A 20247-nucleotide genomic window follows, 5' to 3' on the forward strand; every position below is an offset into this window, starting at 1 on the left:
TGCTGACTTGGGGGGTCCTGGATGGGCCTTCTGGGGGGGACCCAAGCGGGTGAGTTTTAGGGGCATCTTTGGGGGAGGGTTTGGGGTGCATTGTGCTGACGGGGGCTGTGGTATTGGGGTGCCTGGGGTGTCGGGGTGTTGGGTATTGGGGTGTTCGGGTGCCTGGGGTGTCAGGGTATGGGGTGCTGGGGTGCAGGGGTATTGGGGTGCTAGGTGTTGGAGTATTGGGGTGCAGGGGTATGGGGGTGCAGGGGTATTGGGGTACAGGGGTATGGGGGTGCAGGGGTATCAGGGTGTGGGGGTATTGGGGTGGCCAGCTGGCAAGGTATTGAGGTGCCGGGGTATTGGGTGCTCGGGGTATTGGGGGTGCTGCCTGTCAGGGTCCCCGGGGTGCTGGGATTTTGGGGTGCTGGGGTGTTGGGGTGTCAAGATGCAGGTGTGTCTGTTGGGGTTCCTGGCCTATGAATTGTGGCAGTTTTGTGGTGTTGGGGTTTCAGGGTTTGGGATTTTGGGGTTGCTCGGATTTTGCACTTTGGGGGTGCTGGGATTTTAGGGTGCCAGGGTTTGGGGTTACACCAGTTCAGGGGTTGTGGGTGCAGGGATTTTGGGGTGGCAGAGTATCAGTGGTCTCTGGATGCCAGGATTTGGGGTACTGGTATTTCAGTGTAGGGGGGTTGGAGTGCTTGGGGGCCGAGATTTGGGAGTGCTGAGGTTTGGGGGTGCTGAAGTTTGGGGTGCCAGTGTTTCAGTTTGCAAAGTTTGAGGGTGCCAATATCTGAGTGGGGGGCAGGGGGTTCGAGGTGTCAGATTTGGGGAGTTTGTGGCACTGGGCTTTTGGTGCTTTTGGGAGTTTTGGTGTGTCCGTTACTGGTGTCTGGGGGGTTCTGGGAGCCAGTGTTTTGTGGGTGCCTGTGTTTGGGGCTTTGGGGGTGCCAGGGTTTGGGGCTTTTGGGGTTTGGAGGATTTTGGAGGTGCCTGTGTTTGAGGAGGTCAGTGTTTGGGGCTGTCAGTGTTTGGGGCTGTCAGGGTCTGGGGGTTTGTGGGAGCTGGCATTTGTGGGTGTCAGTATTTGGGGTGACACTGTTTGGGATGCTGGTGTTTGGGATTACTGAGGTTTTGGGGTTTCAGGGTGTCGGTGTCTGAGGGTTTGTGGGTGCAGGCGTTTCCGAGGTGCCGGTGCTTGAGGCTGTCAGGGTTTCTGTTTGCCTGTGTTTCGGGGTATTGAGATTTTGGGTGTGTCGGGGGTTTAGGGGTTTGTCGATGTTTCAAAAGTGCCGGGATTTGGGGGTCTCGGGGGTGCCGAGGTTTGTGGGTGCCGGGGCCCGGGAGTGCCCAAGTCCGGGGGTCCGAGGTTTGGGAGGTGCTGGGGTTCGGGGGTTTGGGGGGTGTCGTAGTGCGGTGGTCCATGGTTTTGGGGGAGCCGAAGTCCGGGGGTTTTGGGGGTGCCCGTGTCTGGGGGTCCGGGTGTGAGGCCAGGGCTATAAATAGCGGCGCCCGAGGCCCCCCCACCCCCCGGCCGGTCGGTCGGTCGGTCCCTCCCGGTCGGTCGGTCCCTCCCCGGGACGGGGCGGGACGGGCCAGGGCAGCGCTTAAAGCCGCCGCCGCCCCCGGCCCCGCCACTCTCCGCCGCCGCCCCCGGCCCGAGAACCCTCCGGGAACGCATCGGGAACGCATCGGACCCCGCCGCGAATCGGCACCGGGAACTCACCGGGAACCGCTGCTCTGCCTCGGGAACACACCGGGAACCCACCGGGAACTGGCCCCAGGAACCCACCGGACCCCGCCGGGATCCGCTGCTCCGCTCCGGGAACTCATCGGGAACCGACCTCGGGAATCAGGTGGACCCTCCACCCCCCGGGACCCGCCGCTACCTCGAGGAACCCACCGGGAACCCACCGGACCCCCCCTCCAACCCCTTAGGGATCCGCTGCTCCCCTCTGGGAACCGAGAACCGACCCCACCACCGGGAACTTGCACCGGGACAGACTCAGGACAGCAGCCCCTGGCACCGGGTCCCTGACTCTGGGAATCGGGACCCCCACTGAGGACACCGGCATCGAGCCGCGACCCCCCCGGGACACCGGGACTGAGCCGGGACGCCGTGCCCAGGCGCCCGCACTGATCCCGGGATCCAGGAGCACCCCCTGAGCACCAGGACTGACTGAGGACACGGTCCCCCGGCGTCGGGAACTGGGACCCCACCCAGGACACTGACACCCACCCGTGACCCAGGACACCGTCCCCCAGCACCAGGACCCCATTGCAGGCACCGGCACCCACCCGGGACCCCCACCAGGGACACCGGCTCTGAGCCAGGACACCATCCTCCCTCCAGCACCAGCTTTGCCACCGGGACCCAGGACCCCCACCCCGGGCACCCACGTTGTCCCAGGACACCAACACTGATTTGGGACCCCCACCCACGGTACCAGGACCCCTTCAGGATACTGGGACTGACCCAGAACCCCCACCTGGGCACGGGGATTGACTTGGGACCCCTGCCCAGGCATCAGGAGTGACCTGGGACCCCACCCGGGACCCCACACCCACCCGAGGACCCCAAACCAGCCACGAGGAGTGATCCAGGACTCCCCAACACGCCCATTCGGGAACCTCCCCACCACCACCCAGGAAACCCCTCACCCACTGAGGACCCCCCCAGCCCCACCAGGATGAACTCGTTCGACGCGGCGCCGGGCGAGGACCCCGAGGAGCTCCCGGCCACCGAGAAGGACCTCGCGGAGGACGCGCCCTGGAAGAAGATCCAGCAGAACACGTTCACACGCTGGTGCAACGAGCACCTCAAGTGTGTGCAGAAGCGCATCGTGGACCTGCAGCGCGACCTGAGCGACGGGCTGCGCCTCATCGCCCTGCTCGAGGTGCTCAGCCAGAAGAAGATGGGGCGCAAGCACCACCCGCGCCCCAACTTCCGCCAGATGAAGCTGGAGAACGTCTCGGTGGCCCTCGAGTTCCTGGAGCGGGAGCACATCAAACTCGTGTCCATCGGTGGGTGTGCGAGGGGGAGCGAGGGGGGAGAGGAGAGTGTGCCAGGGGGTGGGGGAGGAGTGGGAATGGGGTGGGTGTGCCAGGGCAGGGGAGACGGAGCAGTGAGGATGGGGCTGGGGGCGACTGCGCGAGGGTGGCCGTGATGGACAAGTGAGGATGGGGCTGAGTGTGCAAGGGTGGGCGTGGTGGAGGAGTTGGAACGGAGGGTGAGTGTGCAAGGGCAGGAGCAGTGGCAGAGGAGGGGCACAGGGTGACTGTGAGGGCGGTGCCAGAGGAGTGAGGATGGGGCTGGGGGTGAGTGTGCAAAGGGCAAGGCCAATGGACAAATGAGAATGAGCGTGCAAGGGTGCGTGGGGTGGAGGGATGGGAACGGAGGGTGAGCGTGCAAAGGCAGCGTGAGCGACAAGTGAGGATGGGGCTGAGTGTGCAAGATTGGAGGTGGGGTGAGTGTGTGAGGGGAGGGGATGGATGAGTGTGAATAAGATGAGAGTGCAAGGATTGGGGGGTGGAGAAGTGGGAGTGAGGGACGAGTGTGCAAGGGAAGAGATGGACAAGTGAGGATGGGCCCATGGGGGACTGTGCAAGAGTGGGGGTGACGGATGAATGGAAATGGGGGTGAGTGTCCAAGGGTGACAGAGGAGTGGGAATGGAAGATGAATTTGCAGAGTGGGGCCGGCAGGCAGATGAGATTGGGGGCTGAGTGTGCAAGGGGGGGTGACAGAGGAGCAGGGACTGGACGAGTGTGCAAGGGCAGTGGGGGGCGGGAGTGGGGCTGAGTGTGCAAGGGGGGGGACAATGGACAGGTGGGGCTGGGGATGAGTGTGCAAGGGGTGAGTGTGCAAGGGCCGTGCAGTCCGTGGGCCTGAAGCCGTGTGAGGGGCCGTGCAGGGCCGGGGTGTCGGGCCCTCGTGCGAGGGGCTGTGCGGGGGGTGGGTGCTGAGCTCACGCTTGGCTCGGCCGTGCACGCTGAGCTCACACGAGGGGCCGCACCGGCCCCCCGCACACTCGCTCCCCCCTGGTAGGGCCCCAGCGCCCACCTCCACCCGACAGCTGCAGGGTGACCGCCCCCCCCGCGGGCACGGGGGGTTTGCAGCCCCCCCGCACACGCACTGGCGCACCCCACCTTTGCACAGCCGGACCCGGGGGGTGAGGGACCCCCCGTTCTGTCACCTCCCCCTCCCCACGCGTGTCTTTGCCCCCTCCCGTGAACCCCCCAACATGTGACACCAGGGTTTGGGGTCCCCCCAGGTGTTGCCCCCCGGAAGCCGCCGGGGGTTGTCCCGCCCCGCCCTCACATCTGCAGCCCATTTCCTCCCCAAAAGGCGATCGCTCGGGGGGGGGAGGGAAGAGGGCGGGGGAGGGTCCGCTCTGCAGGGCGGTGGGGGAGGCGCCGGGATGTCTGGGGCCCCCCTTCTCCCCCAGACGCCCCCAGCCTCAGTTTCCCTATCCCGGCATTCCATGGCTCAGGACCCCTCCCGGGGTGCTCACTCGGGGACCCTCCCGGGTGCTGCCAGGGTTGTGCCCCCACCAGGCACTGCCCCGTGGGCTACTGGGGTCCCCCCTGCAGGTTGTGGGGTGCTTGGGGTGGGCGGGGGGCAGTGCCGTGAGGAGCTGCGGTGTCCCCAGGCCCATAACTGGGACCCTTCCCGTGTCCTGGGGTGTCCCCAGGCAGGTGTTGGGGTGCAGGGCCCCCCCGGCAGTGCCGTGGGTTGTGGGGTTGTCAGGGGTCCCCGTGGCAGTGCTGTGGGGTTTTGGGGTGCCCCCAGGCGGGTCCCGGGGTGCCCCGAGGGGGAACAGTCTCAGGGGTGTTGGGGTGCAGCCCCCCCGTTTCCCCCCGCAGGCAGCCAGGCCATCGTGGACGGGACCCCGAGCTGATCCCGGGGGGTCGGGGCTGTCGGGGTGCAGGGACCCCCCCGGGGGTGTCCCGCAGGATGTTGGGGTGTTCCGGGGGGTGCTGTGGGGTGTCGGGGTGCCCCGGGGGGAGTCCCGCGGGACCTCGGGTGCAGCCCCCGCGTTTCCCCCCCGCAGACAGCAAAGCGATCGTGGACGGGAACCTGAAGCTGATCCTGGGGCTGATCTGGACCCTCATCCTGCACTATTCCATCTCGATGCCGATGTGGGAGGAGGAGGACGAGGGGGACGAAGGCCGCCGCCAGACCCCCAAGCAGCGGCTGCTGGGCTGGATCCAGAACAAGGTGCCGCAGCTGCCCATCACCAACTTCAATCGCGACTGGCGCGACGGGAAAGCGCTGGGAGCGCTGGTGGACAACTGCGCCCCGGGTGAGGAGCGTGGGGCTGGGGGGAGCTGGGGCCGTGGGGGGCACGGCGGGAGTGTGGGGGGGACAGCTGTGCCCTCGGTGACGGGGGAATGGGGGGTAGGAGGGGCTGGGGGCAGGGGAAGGGAGAGGGGGCAACTGCCCCTCCAGCAGCTGGTGTGGGGTACGGGGGGCACGGGGGGGTAAGAGCCCCCCAGTCCATGCTGGCTCAGGGGGCACTGGTGGAGACGATGGGAGGCACTGGATGCGAAAGGGAGGGGGTGTGGGACGGGGGGCAGGACAGGGGTGCCTCGCTGACCCTCCTCCCCCTCAGGCCTGTGCCCGGACTGGGAGAAGTGGGACCCCAACGAGCCGGTGCAGAACGCCCGGGAGGCCATGCAGCAGGCGGACGACTGGCTGGGGGTCCCCCAGGTACGGGGCACAGGGGGCACTGGGGGTCCCCCAGGTGTGGGGCGTGGGAGGGGGGCACAAGGGGCACTGGGGGTGCAGGGGCATTTCAAGGGTGGTCCTTGGGGATCCACAGGGTCCCTGGGTATATGGGATACCCCTGGGCACCTCTGGGGGCAGTAGGTGTGTGTGTGGGGGGGTTCCCAGCAGGGCTGGGAGGGTGTGGGTGGTGTCGGGGGTCCCAGGAGGGTCTGACGGGTGTCAGGGTGCCCCCTGGCATTGGGGTTCATGGTGGGAGGGCTCCCCCAGCAGGGTCCCCCTGGGTGGGGGGTACTGGGAGGTCTGACAGGTGTCGGGTCCCCCCTGCAGGTGATTGCCCCCGAGGAGATCGTGGACCCCGACGTGGACGAGCACTCGGTGATGACGTACCTGTCCCAGTTCCCCAAGGCCAAGCTCCGGCCGGGGGCCCCCCTGCGCCCTCGGCCCCCCCAGCCCGGCCGCGCGCGCGCCTACGGGCCCGGTACGGGGGGCTGGGGGCTCGGGGCAGCTGGGGGGCTGTGGTGCCAGGATGGAGGGGGCAAAGGGGGGCGTGGGGGTTTGGGAGTCACCGGGAGGCTGCAGACCTGGCACAGGTGGGCTGTGGGGCTCATGGGGGGCTCAAGGACCCCACACAGGGAGACGTGGGGGAGCTCAGGGACACACAGGGACCCGGCACAGGAGGGACATGGAGGGGTTACTGGGTGGGGGATGTGGGGGGGCTCAGGAACCTAGCACCAGAGGGGTCTTGGGGGGCCATGGACTGTCAGCACGAGGCCCCACCCCAAGCCCAGGGACCCTTCTCCGACCCTGGGGTGTCACCTGTGCCCAGGGACACCCCGGGGACACCCCAGGGCCTCCACCACCAACCCAGGAAGATCCCAGGGTTCTCCAAGGGTCCCCCCATGCCCAGAGACCCCGCAAAATCCCCCCAGGCTCTCCCCCATACGCAAGAGACCCCCATTGATCCCCAGGTTCCCCCTGCCACCACCAGGGACCACCTGGGGGTCCCAAGTCGTGTGTGCTGTGGGATGGTGGGGGTTGGGGGCTTGCTGGGAGGTTCTGGGGTGCTGGGGGTCCCTGGGGGGTTCTGGGGTCCTGGAACCCCCCTGACCCTCTCCCCCTGCAGGCATCGAGCCACAGGGAAACGTGGTGCTGCGCCCGGCCCAGTTCACGGTGGAGACCCTCGAGGCAGGCGTGGGCGAGGTCCTGGTCTATGTTGAGGACCCCGAGGGACACACCGAGGAGGTACAGGGGGCCCCAGCACCCCCTCTGGGGGATCCCCCCAGCAGCCCTCTCTGGGGGAGCCCTCCAGTGCCCTGGCTCCGTGTCACCCCTTTCCCCGGTTTTGGGGTCTCTCCCCCCCCAGGCCAAGGTGGTCCCCAACAATGACAAGAAGCGAACGTACAGCGTCACCTACGTCCCCAAGGTCGCGGGGCTGCACAAGGTGAGGCCTGTGGTGACCCCGCTGTGACAGCCCCTCGCTGCCTGCCCTGCAACACCCCCTGTGACCCCCCACGTGCCCCTGTGACACCCTGCCCTCCGTGCCCCAGGTGACAGTGCTGTTCGCGGGGCAGAACATCGACGGGAGCCCCTTCGGGGTGGGCGTGGCCATGGCCCTGGGTGACGCCACCAAGGTGACGGCGCGTGGCCCCGGCCTGGAGCCCGTGGGCAACGTGGCCAACAAGGCCACCTACTTTGACATCTACACTGCAGGTGGGGGAACGGGGCGGCCGGGGGGCTCTGGGGACACGTCCTCATGGTGGTGTGGCCGTAACAGGGCCAGGTGGCTCTGGGGACGTGTCTGCTCGGTGGCATGGCTGTGCCATAACCCAGAGACGCTGGGGACATGTCCTCGGGGTGGTGTGGCTGTGGCATGAGTTGGTGGCACTGAGGTCATGTCCTCGTGATGACATGTGCATGGGGTGGCCTGGTGGCTCTGCGGGTGTGTCCTCATGGTGACAGGACATGGTATGACCTGGTGGCTCAGGGACACATCCCTCTTATGCCAGGGCCACAGCATGGCCAGGTGGCTCTGGGGATGTGTTCTCATGGTGGCCTGGCCATGGCACGATTTGGTGACTCTGAGGCCACGTTCTCACGGTGACAATGGCCATGGGGTGTCTCGTGGCTCTGGGGATGTGTCCTCATGGTGACAGGGCCATGGCATGGCTGGATGGCTCTGGGGACATGTCCTGATGGCCTGGTGGCTCCCCATGGTGGCCTGGCTGTGGCACTGAGCCTGTGTCCTGGTGGCAGGGGCCGGCTCAGGAGATGTGGGGGTGGTGATCACGGACCCCCAGGGCCGGCGGGACACAGTGGAGGTGATGCTGGAGGACAAAGGGGACAACGTGTTCCGCTGCACCTACCGGCCTGTCCTCGAGGGGCCACACACCATCTGTGTCACCTACGCTGGCACCCAGATCCCCAAGAGCCCCTTCACCGTCAACGTGGCCGAAGGTGAGACGCCCCCGCCGGGTCCCCACGTGGCCCCATGGCACCCACTGGTGACCAGAGTGGCCCCGTGTCACCCATCAGTGGCCCCACAGCACCCACTGGTGACCGTCGTGTCTCCAAGGCAGCTATTGGTGACCACAGTGGCCTCATGGCACCCAGTGGTGACTGTGGTGGCCCACAATACCTGCCAGTGACCACAGTGGCCCCACAACACCCCTGTGGTTGCCCATGGCCCCAGGGGTGGCCCTGTGGCCCCCTCAACCCCCTAGGAGGGCCCTCTGGTACCCCTGTCCCCAGGGTGTCCCCAGGGTGTCCCCAGGGTGTCCCTGTGGCACTCATCAATCCCAGGGTGTCCTCAGGGGTTCCTTGTGCCCCTGGGGATCCCATGGCACCCCCCTGTCCATGGAGTGTCTCCAGGGTGTCCCCACAGGCACCTTCCAGCCCTGGGGACCCCATGGAACCCCACTGTCCCCAGAGTATCCCCACTGTGTTCCCATGGGCTTCTTACAATTCAGGGACCCCCTCCCCTCCCTGGAGTATCTCCAGGGTGTTCCCATGGGCATCTTCCAGCCCCGGGGACCCCCTGCCCCTCCTTGTCCCTGGGGTTGTCCCCAGGGTCCCCCCGGTGCCCAGTGGGTGCTGGTGGGTGCTAACGGGGGTCTCCAGCCTGCACGCCCTCAGCGGTCCGGGCCGCGGGCCGGGGGCTGCAGCCACGGGGGATCCGGGTGCAGGAGGTGGCCGACTTCAAGGTCATGACACGGGGCGCGGGCAGCGGGGACCTGCGGGTGACACTGCGGGGGCCAGGTACGTGTCACTGCGGGGGCACGGGGGGTCGGGTGGTTGGGGGCACCACAGGGTGTGCCAAAGGGAGTCCACGTGTGGGGGGTCCCATTGGGGTGCCCATGGGGTGGGTGCATCAGTGGGGAGTCCCCATGGAGGGATGGACATGGTTGCAGGTCCTACGTGGGCTCTAGGGTTGGGGGCCACCATGGGGTGGCTGGGGGTGGGTGGGTGCATGGGTAGGGGTCCCATGAGGGTGCCCGTGGGAGTTGGATGGTTGGGGGGCATCACAGGGTTGGCCACGGGTGGGGGGGCACCATGGGGAGGTGCATGGTTGGGGGGTGCCCTGGGGGACATACCCGTGGTTGGGGGGTGCTTCTGGGGGGATTGTGGGTGCCCCATGTGACCCCCATGTGATGCCCCTCCCGCAGGGGGCACGGAGGAGCCGGTGACAGTGCGGGACGTGGGCGACGGCGTCTACGAGTGCGAGTACCTGCCCCGGGTCCCCGGCACCTACCAGGTGTCCATCACCTGGGGGGGCTACGCCATCCCCCGCAGGTCAGTGCCACGCACAGGGGGCACCCCGGCAGGGGGAAGGGAAGTGAGGGGGCACCCCTCACTGCCCCTTCACCCTGAAACCCCTTCGAGATGCAGGTGTCCCCCTGGGGGTGGGGGGTCTGGGGGGTTTGGGGGGATGTGGAGGTGGGGGGGTGTCACAGTTCCCCCCCGTCCTCCTCAGCCCGTTCGAGGTGCAGGCGTGTGAGGGGCGGGGGGTGTGCAGGGGTGGCACAGCCCCCCTCACACCGACCTGTCCCCCCAGCCCGTTCGAGGTGCAGGTGTCCCCCCAGCCGGGGACGCAGAAGGTGCGGGCCTGGGGGCCGGGGCTCGAGGGAGGGGTCGTGGGACGCCCTGCAGACTTCGTGGTTGAGGCCATCGGCACCGAAGTGGGGACCCTCGGTGAGCCCAGAAAGGGGCACAGGGGGACAGGGTGGGGGGCACCGTGGTGGGGATGTGGGGACAGGGTGGGGGGCACCCTGCAGGGACGTGGCACTGTGGAGGGTGTTGCTGTGGAGGGGACACGGGCATGGAATGGGTGATACCCTGCTGGGGACGTGGGGACAGGCTGGAGGACAGGCACCATGGTGGGGTCCCCACTGCTGTGGTGACATGGGCACAGGGTGGGGACCATGAAGGTGGGGACAGGGGGCAGGCTGGGGGTGGCCACAGCAGGGATGTGGGGACATGGGTAATACCCCCTAAGGACATGGGCACAGAACGGGGGACAGCAACCTGGGGCTTCCCGCTGTGAGGACGTGAAGACACGTTGGGTGTCACCCTGCTGGGGACTCGGGCATGGAGTGGGGACAAGGACGAGGTGCGGGGGTCCCGGTGGGGGCACAGGGTGACGGTGGCCGCGGTGCCCCCAGGGTTCTCCATCGAGGGCCCGTCGCAGGCGCGCATCGAGTGCGACGACAAGGGCGACGGCTCGTGCGACGTGCGGTACTGGCCCACGGAGCCGGGGCCCTACGCCGTGCACGTGGTGTGCGACGACGAGGACATCCGGGACAGCCCCTTCATGGCCGACATCCGCCCCGCGCCCCCCGACTCCTGGCCCGACAAGGTGCTGCGACCCACAGCTCCCCGCCAGGCCCCAGAGTGCCCTGCTGGGCCCCATCGCACCCCACTGCACCTCACCCGTGGGTGCTGGGGGTGCCGCTGCCCCCCTGACCTCACCTAATCCCCCCGTGCAGGTGAAGGCCTTCGGGCCGGGGCTGGAGCCCACGGGCTGCATCGTGGACCGCCCGGCCGAGTTCACCATCGACGCCCGCGGTGCCGGCAAGGGGCCCCTCAAGCTCTACGCACAGGTGGGTGCCCGTGGGCGCCGTTGGGTGACACTGGGTGATGCTGAGCGCCTTTGAGTCCAGTTGGGCACTGCTGGGTTCCGTTGAATGATGCTGGACGTTGTTGGGTGCCCCTGAGCACTATTGGGTGCTGTTGGGTGCCAGTGGGCACCCCTGTGCACCTTCAGTGCCATTGGGCACTGCTGTGTCCCCTCATCTCCACCCCGGTGCCCACAGGACGCCGAAGGCTTCCCCATCGACATCAAGGTGAAGGACAACGGTGACGGCACCTTCCACTGCGTCTACGTCCCCACCAAGGCCATCAAGCACACGGTCATCGTCGCCTGGGGGGGTGTCAACACTCCCAACAGCCCCTTCCGCGTGGGTGTCACAGGGGGCCTGTGGGGTGCTGGCGTGGCTGTGGGGGTCCAAGGGGGTGCAGAGAGGGGGTGCCAGTCATGGAGGGTGTTGAGGTGTCAGATGTGGGGCGTGGGGGTCCCATGGGGCACTGGGTGTGGATGTCCCATAGGAATGGGGGGCCAGGGTAGGGCTGGGGGCCCATGGGGTGATGTGGATGGGGATGGAGGTCCCATGGAGTGCTGGATGTGGGGATGGGGGTCCCAGACCATTAAGGGTGCTGGGGTGGGGTTGGGGGTCTCCTGGAGTGGTGTGGATGGTGTGGTGGGGATGGAGGAGGGTGCCAGAATGGGGATGGGGGTCCCGTGGGCCGATGGGCTGGGGAGCCTGTGGTGGAGTTGGGAGTCTCAGCCCTATGGGGTGCCTGGCAGGGAGGGGTCTGTGCCCCTGCCCTGCAGGTGACGCTGTGGGCCCACAGGTGAGCGTGGGCGAGGGCAGCCACCCCGGCAGGGTGAAGGTGCACGGGCCAGGCGTGGAGAAGACGGGGCTGAAGGCCAACGAGCCCACCTACTTCACCGTGGACTGCAGCGAGGCTGGGCAGGGTGGGTGATGGGGGGCACCCTGGGGATCCCTCTGTGGGCATGAAACTCGTGTCCTGTGTCCCTGGTCCTGCACTCCTGGTCCTCATTCTGCATTCCTGGTCCTGCTTCCCCGGTCCTGCATGTGCATCCCTGGACCAGCATCCCTGGTCCTGGGCTCCTTCATCCTGGGTCCATCTGCCCCAGTCCTGGTCTTGCATCCCTGATCCTGCATGTCTGCTCCTGGTCCATTGTCCCTGGTCCTGGTCCAGGATTCCAGGGCCTGCATCCCTGCTCCTGCTCCTGCATCCCTGGTCCATCATCCCCAGTCCTGGTCCAGCTCCCCACCTCGTGTACCCGGTTCCACCCCTCAGTGCCCCCCAGGACAGCGGGTGCCACTGACCCTGCCCCCCACAGGTGATGTCAGCATTGGGATCAAGTGTGCCCCGGGGGTGGTGGGGCCGCTCGAGGCCGACATCGACTTTGACATCATCAAGAATGACAACGATACCTTCACGGTCAAGTACACGGCGCCGGGCGCGGGGCTCTACACCATCATGGTGCTCTTCGCCAACCAGGTTAGGGTGCTGGGGGTGCCCCCTGCCCCCGGGGGCCGGGTGGGGCTGGGGCTCTGTCCCTGTGGTGCCCCCGTGTCACTGTGCCCTGGTGTCTGTCCCCAGGAGATCCCCTCCAGCCCCTTCCGCATCAAGGTGGACCCGTCCCACGACGCCAGCAAGGTCAAGGCTGAGGGACCCGGGCTCAGCCGCACGGGTGAGGGAGATGTGGGGCAGGGGTGGGGATGGGGGGTGTGGGACAGGGGGTGCTGTGGGGCAGGGACCGCGATGCCGTGGGTCCCGCAGTGACTGATGATGTGTGCGGGGGTGGAGGTGGCGACTCCCACCCAGTTCTGGGTGCTGTGGGTCCTGCGGGTGCCGTGGGTCCCGCAGTGACTGATGATGTGTGCAGGGGTGGAGGTGGCGACTCCCACCCAGTTCTGGGTGCTGTGGGTCCTGCGGGTGCCGTGGATCCCGCAGTGACTGATGATGTGTGCAGGGGTGGAGGTGGGGACCCCCACCCACTTCCGCGTGCAGACGCGGGGGGCGGGGAAGGCCCCCCTGGACGTTCGGTTCGCGGGGACTGGGCCCGGCCCGGCTGTCGCCGACTTCGAGGTCATCGACAACCACGACTACTCCTACACCGTCAAGTACACCCCGCTACAGCAGGTGGGTGCTGGGGCACCCCGACACACGGGAGGGGGCACCCTGACCCGGGGGAGGGACCTTGACCCGTGGGGGACACCATAACCCTACGGGCACCCACCACCAAGTGCACCCCGCTGCAGCAGGTGGGTGTGGGGGTCACCGTGAGCCTGGGAGGGGCACCCTGACCCACGAGGTCACCCCATGGAGGCACCCCAACCCATCTGTGCTCCCCAACCCATAGGGTCACCCATTGGGGCCTGCTCATTGACAGCCCATCCCCTGGGCACCCCCAGGGACAGCCCCCCAGACAGCCCAGTGTATAGGGGGGGTATATAGCACCTCTGTGGGCACCCCTATGAGCATCCCATCCCCTCGGCACCCTACCCCTGTGAACACCCCCCTTCACATGGATACCCCACCCCTGTGGGTACTCCCATGGGGCAGCTACACCCCCACATAGGCACCAGTCACCCCAGGGCACCCCCAGACCAATGAATGGCCCCCATCCCTGGGACTTCACCCCCCCAGCACCCATGGGTGACCCCCAGCACCCCTCTGTGGGTGCCCATCCCCTGCCCCCCGCTGGGTGCTGGTGTCCCCCAGCAGCACCCTGAGTTGGTGGTGTCCCCACAGGGCCCCCTGTCCGTGGTGGTCACCTATGGAGGAGACCCCATTCCCAAGAGCCCCTTCCCCGTCACTGTGGCCCCCCCCCTGCAGCTGGGCAAGGTCAAGGTGCAGGGGCTCAACAGCAGTGAGTGGGGGCACTGGGGGGGCACTGGGGAGGGCACTGGGGAGGGCACTGGGAGGGGGAGCACTCTGAAGCTGGGGTACGGCATGGGAGGGGACCCTGGTGGGAACACTTGGGCATGGGGGCACCCTAAGGGGGTGAGTGAGGGGGTCAGCCTGGGAGGGCACCTTGGATATGAGGAGCACTCTGGTGGGGGGCACCCTTGGCTGTGGGGTTCATCATGGAGTTGGGGCATGCAATGACAGGGACATTGGGTCTGGGGGGCAGCCTGAGGGGAGGACCCCCTGTGTGTGGGGGGCACCCTGGATATGGGGGACACCCATGGGTGGGGGCATGGCAGGGGGTTGACACATCCTGTGGGTGGCACAACACCCTGGACATGATGGGAAACACCCTTGGGTAGGGGTGACAGACCCTGGGACACACATGTGGACACACCCCTGGGTCTGGGGGACATATCTGGGTGTGGGGTTCTCCATGGATCTGGGGGCACCCCAGGGGCGTGTGTGTGACCCCCCTGAGCGCAGGGTGCCCCCCTGACCCCCATTCCCCCACAGAGGCGGAGGTGGGGCAGGTGCAGGAGTTCCACGTGGAGGCTCAGGGCGCAGGGGGCCAGGGGCACCTGGAGGTGAAGGTGACGGGCCCCTCACGCCGCCCCGTGCCCTGCACGGTGGGACCTGCGCCCCCCGGGGGCCCCCATCCCGTGAGCTTCACCCCCTCCGAGGAGGGGCCCCACCGCGTCGAGATCACCTACGATGGGCACCCGGTGCCGGGCAGCCCCTTCCCCGTGGAGGCACTGCTGCCCCCCGACCCCTCCAAGGTGAGCTGGCACACCTGTGTGCAACAGGGGGTCCGTGTGCCCCCCATGACCCCTGCATGTCCTCCCTGAATCCCATGTGTCTCTCTGCCTCTGGGTGGTGGCTTCAGGGCCATGGCTGCAGCATGGGGGTCCCCCACATGTCTCTGGCCCCCACGTGTCCCTGTGTCCCCCCTGACCCCCACACGTCTCTGGCCCCCCGACCCCCACGTGACTCTGTCCCCCCTAACTCCCATGTGTCCCTGTGTCCCCCCTGACCCCCCTGTGTCCTTGTGCCCACAGGTGGTGGCCTCGGGGCCGGGGCTGCAGGGTGGCCGTGTGGGGGTCCCGGCGCCCTTCTCCATCGCCACGCAGGGCGCTGGCAGCGGGGGGCTGGGGCTGACGGTGGAGGGGCCCTGCGAGGCCAAGATCGAGTGCCAGGACAACGGGGACGGCTCCTGCGCCGTGTCCTACCTGCCCACGGTGCCCGGCGAGTACCACATCAACATCCTCTTCGCCGGGCGCCACATCCCGGGCAGCCCCTTCACGGCCGCGGTCACGGCGCCCTTCGACCCGGCCAAGGTGACGGCGTCGGGGCCGGGGCTGGAGCGCGGCCGTGCGGGCGAGGCGGCCGCTTTCTCCGTGGACTGCTCGCAGGCCGGCGAGGCTGAGCTCACCATCGAGATCCGCTCCGAGGCCGGCGTCAAGGCCGAGGTGCTGGTGCAGAACAACCGCGACGGCACCTACGCCATCACCTACACCCCGGCCTGCGCCGGCGCCTACACCATCACCATCAACTACGGCGGCCTCCCGGTCCCCAACTGCCCCGTGCGCGTCACCGTCGACCCGGCTGTCGACACCAGCAGCGTCAAGGTCTACGGCAAAGGCGTGGAGCCGAGAGGTGAGGGGGCGGCCACGCAGGGGCCGGTCACCACGGGCACGTCCTCCCCGTGGGGATCTCCTTTCCACGGGCATCTCCTCCCCACAGGCGTCCCATCCATGTGGGCACCTCCTCCCCATGGACATCCCCCACAGCCACTTCTTCCCCATGGGGACCTTCTCCCCGAGGGCTTTCCATCCCCGTGGGCATGTCTTCCCTTGGATACCACCATGGGCATCTCCCCTCCATGGGCATCTCCATGGACACCCCATCCCTGTGGGTACCCCTTCACTATGGACACCTCCACTCATGGGCATCCCAACCCCACAGTCACCTCGTCCCCATGGGCACTCCATGGGTATCCCCTCTTGGGGGTGGTCATCTGCACCCCATGGACATCTCTGCATGGACACCTCTTCCTTTCACAGACACCCCTATGGCCACGAACACCCCCATGGGCACTGACATCTCCTCCCCATTGGGCACCCCATGGACACCCCCTCCCCATGGGCACCCTCTCTCACGGGGGGCCTCCTGGGCACCCCATAGGCATCTTCTCCCCACAGGCACCTCCTCCCCTGTCCCCCTAACCCTAATCCCACCACTACTCAGGGGTCTCTGTGGCTTCCCCCCCACTCGCCTCTCTCATGAGGGGAGGGTGTACTGGAGTTTCAGAGAGTGCGGGATGGGGCCGTGGGGGTGTGCCAGGACACCCCTGAACCCCCTGTGTGTGCTGAGAGGGCCATGGGTGCTCAGGGGGCGCAGGGAGGGACCCCCAGGTGAGCTCCAGGCCCCCCCTGACCCTCCTGTGCCCCGCAGGGGTGCTGCGGGAGGTGGGCACCGAGTTCACGGTGGACGCGCGGGCCCTGGCCCCTGCGGGGGGGCCCCACGTCCGGGCACGGGTGCTGAACCCCTCGGGGACCCCCATCGACACCTTCGTCACCGACCTCGGCGACGGCACCTACCGCGTGGAGTACACGCCCTTCGAGGAGGGTGAGGGACCCCCACAGCCCCCCGGGAACCCCAGCACTCCCTCGAGGACCCCCAACACCCCCTGAGGACCCCCAGGGACCCTGAGCCCCAACAGGGACTCCCTCTGCACCTCCCCAGGACCCCAACACTCCCATGGGACCCCAAGTCCTGGCCAGGCATCCTCTGTTCCCCATGGGGACCCCCAGAGAGGGACCTTCCCAAACCACATCCAAGTGGGCAACCCTCTCAATTCCCCCCGGCCCCCCAAGAACCACAGACCCCCAAACCCCCTGAGACAGGCCCAAACTCCACTCAGGGACCCCCAACCACCCCCCAAAACCTCATTCAAGAACCCCCAAACCCCCTGAGACCCCCCCAAGGGATTCCCAAAGTCCCTGAGACCCTCCAAACCCCACCCAGGGACTCCAAATCCCCTGAAACCCCCACAAAACCACCAAAGAACCACATCCCACCCCACCAAAGGATCCCCAACATCCACCCAAACCCCACCCAGGGACCCCCAAATACCTCGAGAGCCCCCAGCCCCTCCCTGAGACCCCCCCCTGCCATGGGCAGTGTGTGACTGTCCCTGTCACAGGGCTGCACCGGGTGGAGGTGACATATGATGACGTGGCGGTCCCCAAGAGCCCCTTCCGCGTGGGGGTGGCCGAGGGCTGTGACCCCACACGCGTGCGGGCGCACGGCCCCGGCCTGGAGGGCGGCTTGGTGGGCACAGCCAACCACTTCACCGTGGAGACCAGGTGGGCACTGACCCCGAGCCCCTCAACTCCCACCCTGCCTCCACCCCATACCCACAGACCTCCCCCCAGAGGTGTCACCTCTGTCCCAGGCCACCAACCCACCATCTCCATCCCCTGCCATGGAGGAGCCACCTCCATCCTCTTGCACTGCATGTACTGCCTGTGTCCCCTCCCTTGGACGTGCCACCTCCATCCCAGGTCACCAAACCTGCATCTCCATCCCCTTGCCATGGAGGTGCCACCTTCATCTCTTGTCACCAGCGGGCATCTCCACCCTCTGCCATCAGTGTGCCACCTCCAGCCCCTGCCACCGGTGTGGCACCTACATGGCATGGCCCCCAACGTGCCACTCCATCTCCCTGCCACTAGCACGGCACCCCCACCTCACTGCCTTGGTGGTGGCACCTCCCTCCCCTTGCCATAGAGGTGGCACCTCCATCCCACTGCCACTGTGTCACTTCCATCTCCCCACCACGGCTCTTCTCCCGCACGGTCCCACCGTGCCCGTGTCACCCCCCTGACCGGTGGTGTTTCTCCAGGGGCGCGGGCACTGGGGGGCTGGGTCTGGCCATCGAGGGTCCCTCAGAGGCCAAGATGTCCTGCAAGGACAACAAGGACGGGAGCTGCGCGGTGGAGTACGTGCCCTTCACGCCCGGTGACTACGATGTCAACATCACCTTCGGCGGCCACCCCATTCCCGGTGCGGGGGGACACGGGGATGGGCGGGGGGAGAGGTGTCCTGGTGGGCGTCCATTGGCCACAGGGCCACGCCGTGGTGATACCATGGTGGCCCCATGCCCAAGCTGTCCCCTGCCTCTGCTATCCCCATGGCCATGGCTTTGATATCCCCATGGCCACAATGACCCTACAGCCACACTGTGCCCATGCCCATGCTGAGCCCTTCCCCGTGCTGATCCCATGGCCATGCAGTCATTGTGCCCACACTGACCCCATGGTTAGGTTGTCCCCATGGCCAGACTGACTTCATGGGCATGTTGAACTCATGGCTCCCATTGACCCCATGGCCACGTTGACCCTCTGGTCACGCTGTCCCCATGCCCATTTTGAACCCATGGCCATGTGGACCCTACAGCTGTGTTGGCCCCGTGGGCATGTCAACCTCATGAGCACGTTGGCCCCACACTGTGGACACACTGACCCTACAGCCATGCTGTCCCCGTGCCCACGCTGATCCTATCGATATGTTGGCCCCAGGGCCACGCCGACCTCACCCTCATGCTGACCCCATGCCCATGCTGACCCCATGCCCACATTGACCCAATGGCCATGCCACCCCCATCCCCACCCTACCCTGCCCCCACAGTGCCCACCCCATGTGCTGACCCCCTCCCCATGCAGGGAGCCCGTTCCGGGTGCGGGTGCGGGATGCCGTGGACCCCTCGAAGGTGACGTGCTCGGGGCCGGGGCTGGGCCCCACTGTCCGTGCGCGGCTGCCCCAGACCTTCACCGTGGACGTCAGCGCCGCGGGGCGCGCGGCCCTCGAGGTGACGCTGCTGGGGCCCGCCGGTACGTGGGGACATGGGGGGTGGAGGCCCTGTCTTGTGGGGTGTCCTAACCCTGCCCAGTGGATCCCATGGTCCACAGGGTGTCCTGCTCCTTGGGATGTCCTGACCCATAGATGTCCTGCATCATGGCTTGTCCAACCCATGGATGCCATGTTCCATAGGGTGTCCTGCCCTGTGGTGTGCCCTACTCTATAAGGTGTCCTATCCATGGACATCCTGCTCCACAGAATGTCCAGCCCCATGGATGCCCTTCTCCCTAGGGCGTCCTGCCCCATGGAGTTCCCTGCTCAGGGATGTCCTGCCCCACATGCTACTCTACACCCTCCATGTTCCCCTGCTCCATATGTCCCCCTGCCTCACATATCACCGCCCCACATGTCCTGCTGCCCCACAGGGCTGCCGGAGCCGCTGGAGGTCCGAGACAACGGTGACGGCACCCATAAGGTCACCTACACCCCGGCCACCGACGGGCCCTACACCGTGGCCGTCAAGTACGGAGGGCAGGAGGTGCCGCGCAGGTGAGACCCCACCTGGGGTGGATGGGTGGGGACACAGGACCCCCCCACAGCCTGGGGGTCCCGGCACCCCCCTTACCCCCTACCCCCCACAGCCCCTTCAAGGTGACGGCGCTGCCAGCCCACGATGCCAGCAAGGTGCGGGCGAGCGGCCCCGGGCTGAGCGCGGGGGGCATCCCCGCCAGCCTCCCCGTCGAGTTCACCATCGACGCCCGCGACGCAGGCGAGGGGCTCCTCACCGTGCAGATCCTGGTCAGTGTAGGGGGGGAACGTGGGGGGCATGGGAGGTGTGAGGGGACAGATGGGGGGTGGCTGAGGGGCTTCGCTCTGTGCAGATCCTGGTCAGCGTAGGGGGGAACATGTGGGGACCTGGGGAGCGGGCGAGGGGCTACTCATGGTGCAGATCCTGGTCAGTGCCAGGGGGAGACATGGGGTGCTCTTTCCCTCACGTACCGGGGTGCTGAGCACAGGGCACTGATGGGGGTTGCCCGCAGGACCCCGAGGGGCAGCCCAAGAAGGCGTCGATCCGGGACAATGGGGATGGCACCTACACGGTATCCTACGTGCCCGACGTACCGGGGCGCTACACCAGCACCGTCAAGTATGGGGGGGACGAGATCCCCGCGTCGCCCTTCCGCGTCCTCGCCGTGCCCGCCGGTGATGCCAGCAAGTGCCTCGTCACAGGTGGGGCTGCCCCACAGTGTCCTCATGCTGATCCATGCTATCCCTTGCTGCCCCATGGCGTTCCCTCGCTGATCCACAGCATCCCCTCACTGACCCACAGCGTTCCCTCGCTGACCCACAGCGTTCCCTCGCTGACCCACAGCGTCCCCTCACTGACCCGTGGTGTCCCCTTGCTGCCCCGTGGCATCCCCTCACTGCCCTGTGGTGTCCTTTTGCTGGCCCACTGCATTCCTCGCTGACCCACCGTGTCCCCATGCTGCCCCATGGCAATCCCTCCTACCTCATGGCATCCACACGCTGACCGACAGTGTCCCCTTGCTGCCCCACAGCACCCAGCCCACCCCAGACACCCCTGCCTTGCCCCCTGGCACCCCACTGCTGCCCCCAGCACCCCCACCTGCCCCACTGCTGCCTCACAGCACCCCCACTGCCCCCCAGCACCCCC

The 20247-nt window shown here is 67.2% G+C and overlaps 1 protein-coding gene across 1 annotated transcript in view; it reads left to right on the forward strand.

Moving 5' to 3' along the window:
- Window positions 1-1674: 1674 nt before the first annotated feature.
- Window positions 1675-20247, forward strand: part of FLNC (filamin C) — a gene marked incomplete at its 3' end in the record, with an annotated part of 28787 nt that continues 10214 nt past the window's right edge. The window contains exons 1-28 of the mRNA XM_017838900.1: window positions 1675-3006; window positions 5035-5286; window positions 5596-5693; window positions 6039-6189; window positions 6835-6953; window positions 7075-7152; window positions 7259-7421; window positions 7965-8165; window positions 8829-8966; window positions 9374-9500; window positions 9763-9899; window positions 10370-10563; window positions 10694-10807; window positions 11021-11164; window positions 11619-11742; window positions 12136-12296; window positions 12399-12489; window positions 12772-12941; window positions 13554-13671; window positions 14226-14488; window positions 14768-15365; window positions 16164-16337; window positions 16915-17077; window positions 17617-17777; window positions 18437-18604; window positions 18998-19121; window positions 19214-19370; window positions 19613-19802. Coding sequence (XP_017694389.1) covers window positions 2673-3006; window positions 5035-5286; window positions 5596-5693; window positions 6039-6189; window positions 6835-6953; window positions 7075-7152; window positions 7259-7421; window positions 7965-8165; window positions 8829-8966; window positions 9374-9500; window positions 9763-9899; window positions 10370-10563; window positions 10694-10807; window positions 11021-11164; window positions 11619-11742; window positions 12136-12296; window positions 12399-12489; window positions 12772-12941; window positions 13554-13671; window positions 14226-14488; window positions 14768-15365; window positions 16164-16337; window positions 16915-17077; window positions 17617-17777; window positions 18437-18604; window positions 18998-19121; window positions 19214-19370; window positions 19613-19802 — 4912 coding nt within the window. The remainder of the gene's footprint in view (window positions 3007-5034; window positions 5287-5595; window positions 5694-6038; window positions 6190-6834; window positions 6954-7074; window positions 7153-7258; window positions 7422-7964; window positions 8166-8828; window positions 8967-9373; window positions 9501-9762; window positions 9900-10369; window positions 10564-10693; window positions 10808-11020; window positions 11165-11618; window positions 11743-12135; window positions 12297-12398; window positions 12490-12771; window positions 12942-13553; window positions 13672-14225; window positions 14489-14767; window positions 15366-16163; window positions 16338-16914; window positions 17078-17616; window positions 17778-18436; window positions 18605-18997; window positions 19122-19213; window positions 19371-19612; window positions 19803-20247) is intronic.

The sequence above is a fragment of the Lepidothrix coronata genome, unplaced genomic scaffold, assembly GCF_001604755.1.
Source record: "Lepidothrix coronata isolate B3197 unplaced genomic scaffold, Lepidothrix_coronata-1.0 Scaffold368, whole genome shotgun sequence".
NCBI lineage: Eukaryota > Metazoa > Chordata > Aves > Passeriformes > Pipridae > Lepidothrix > Lepidothrix coronata.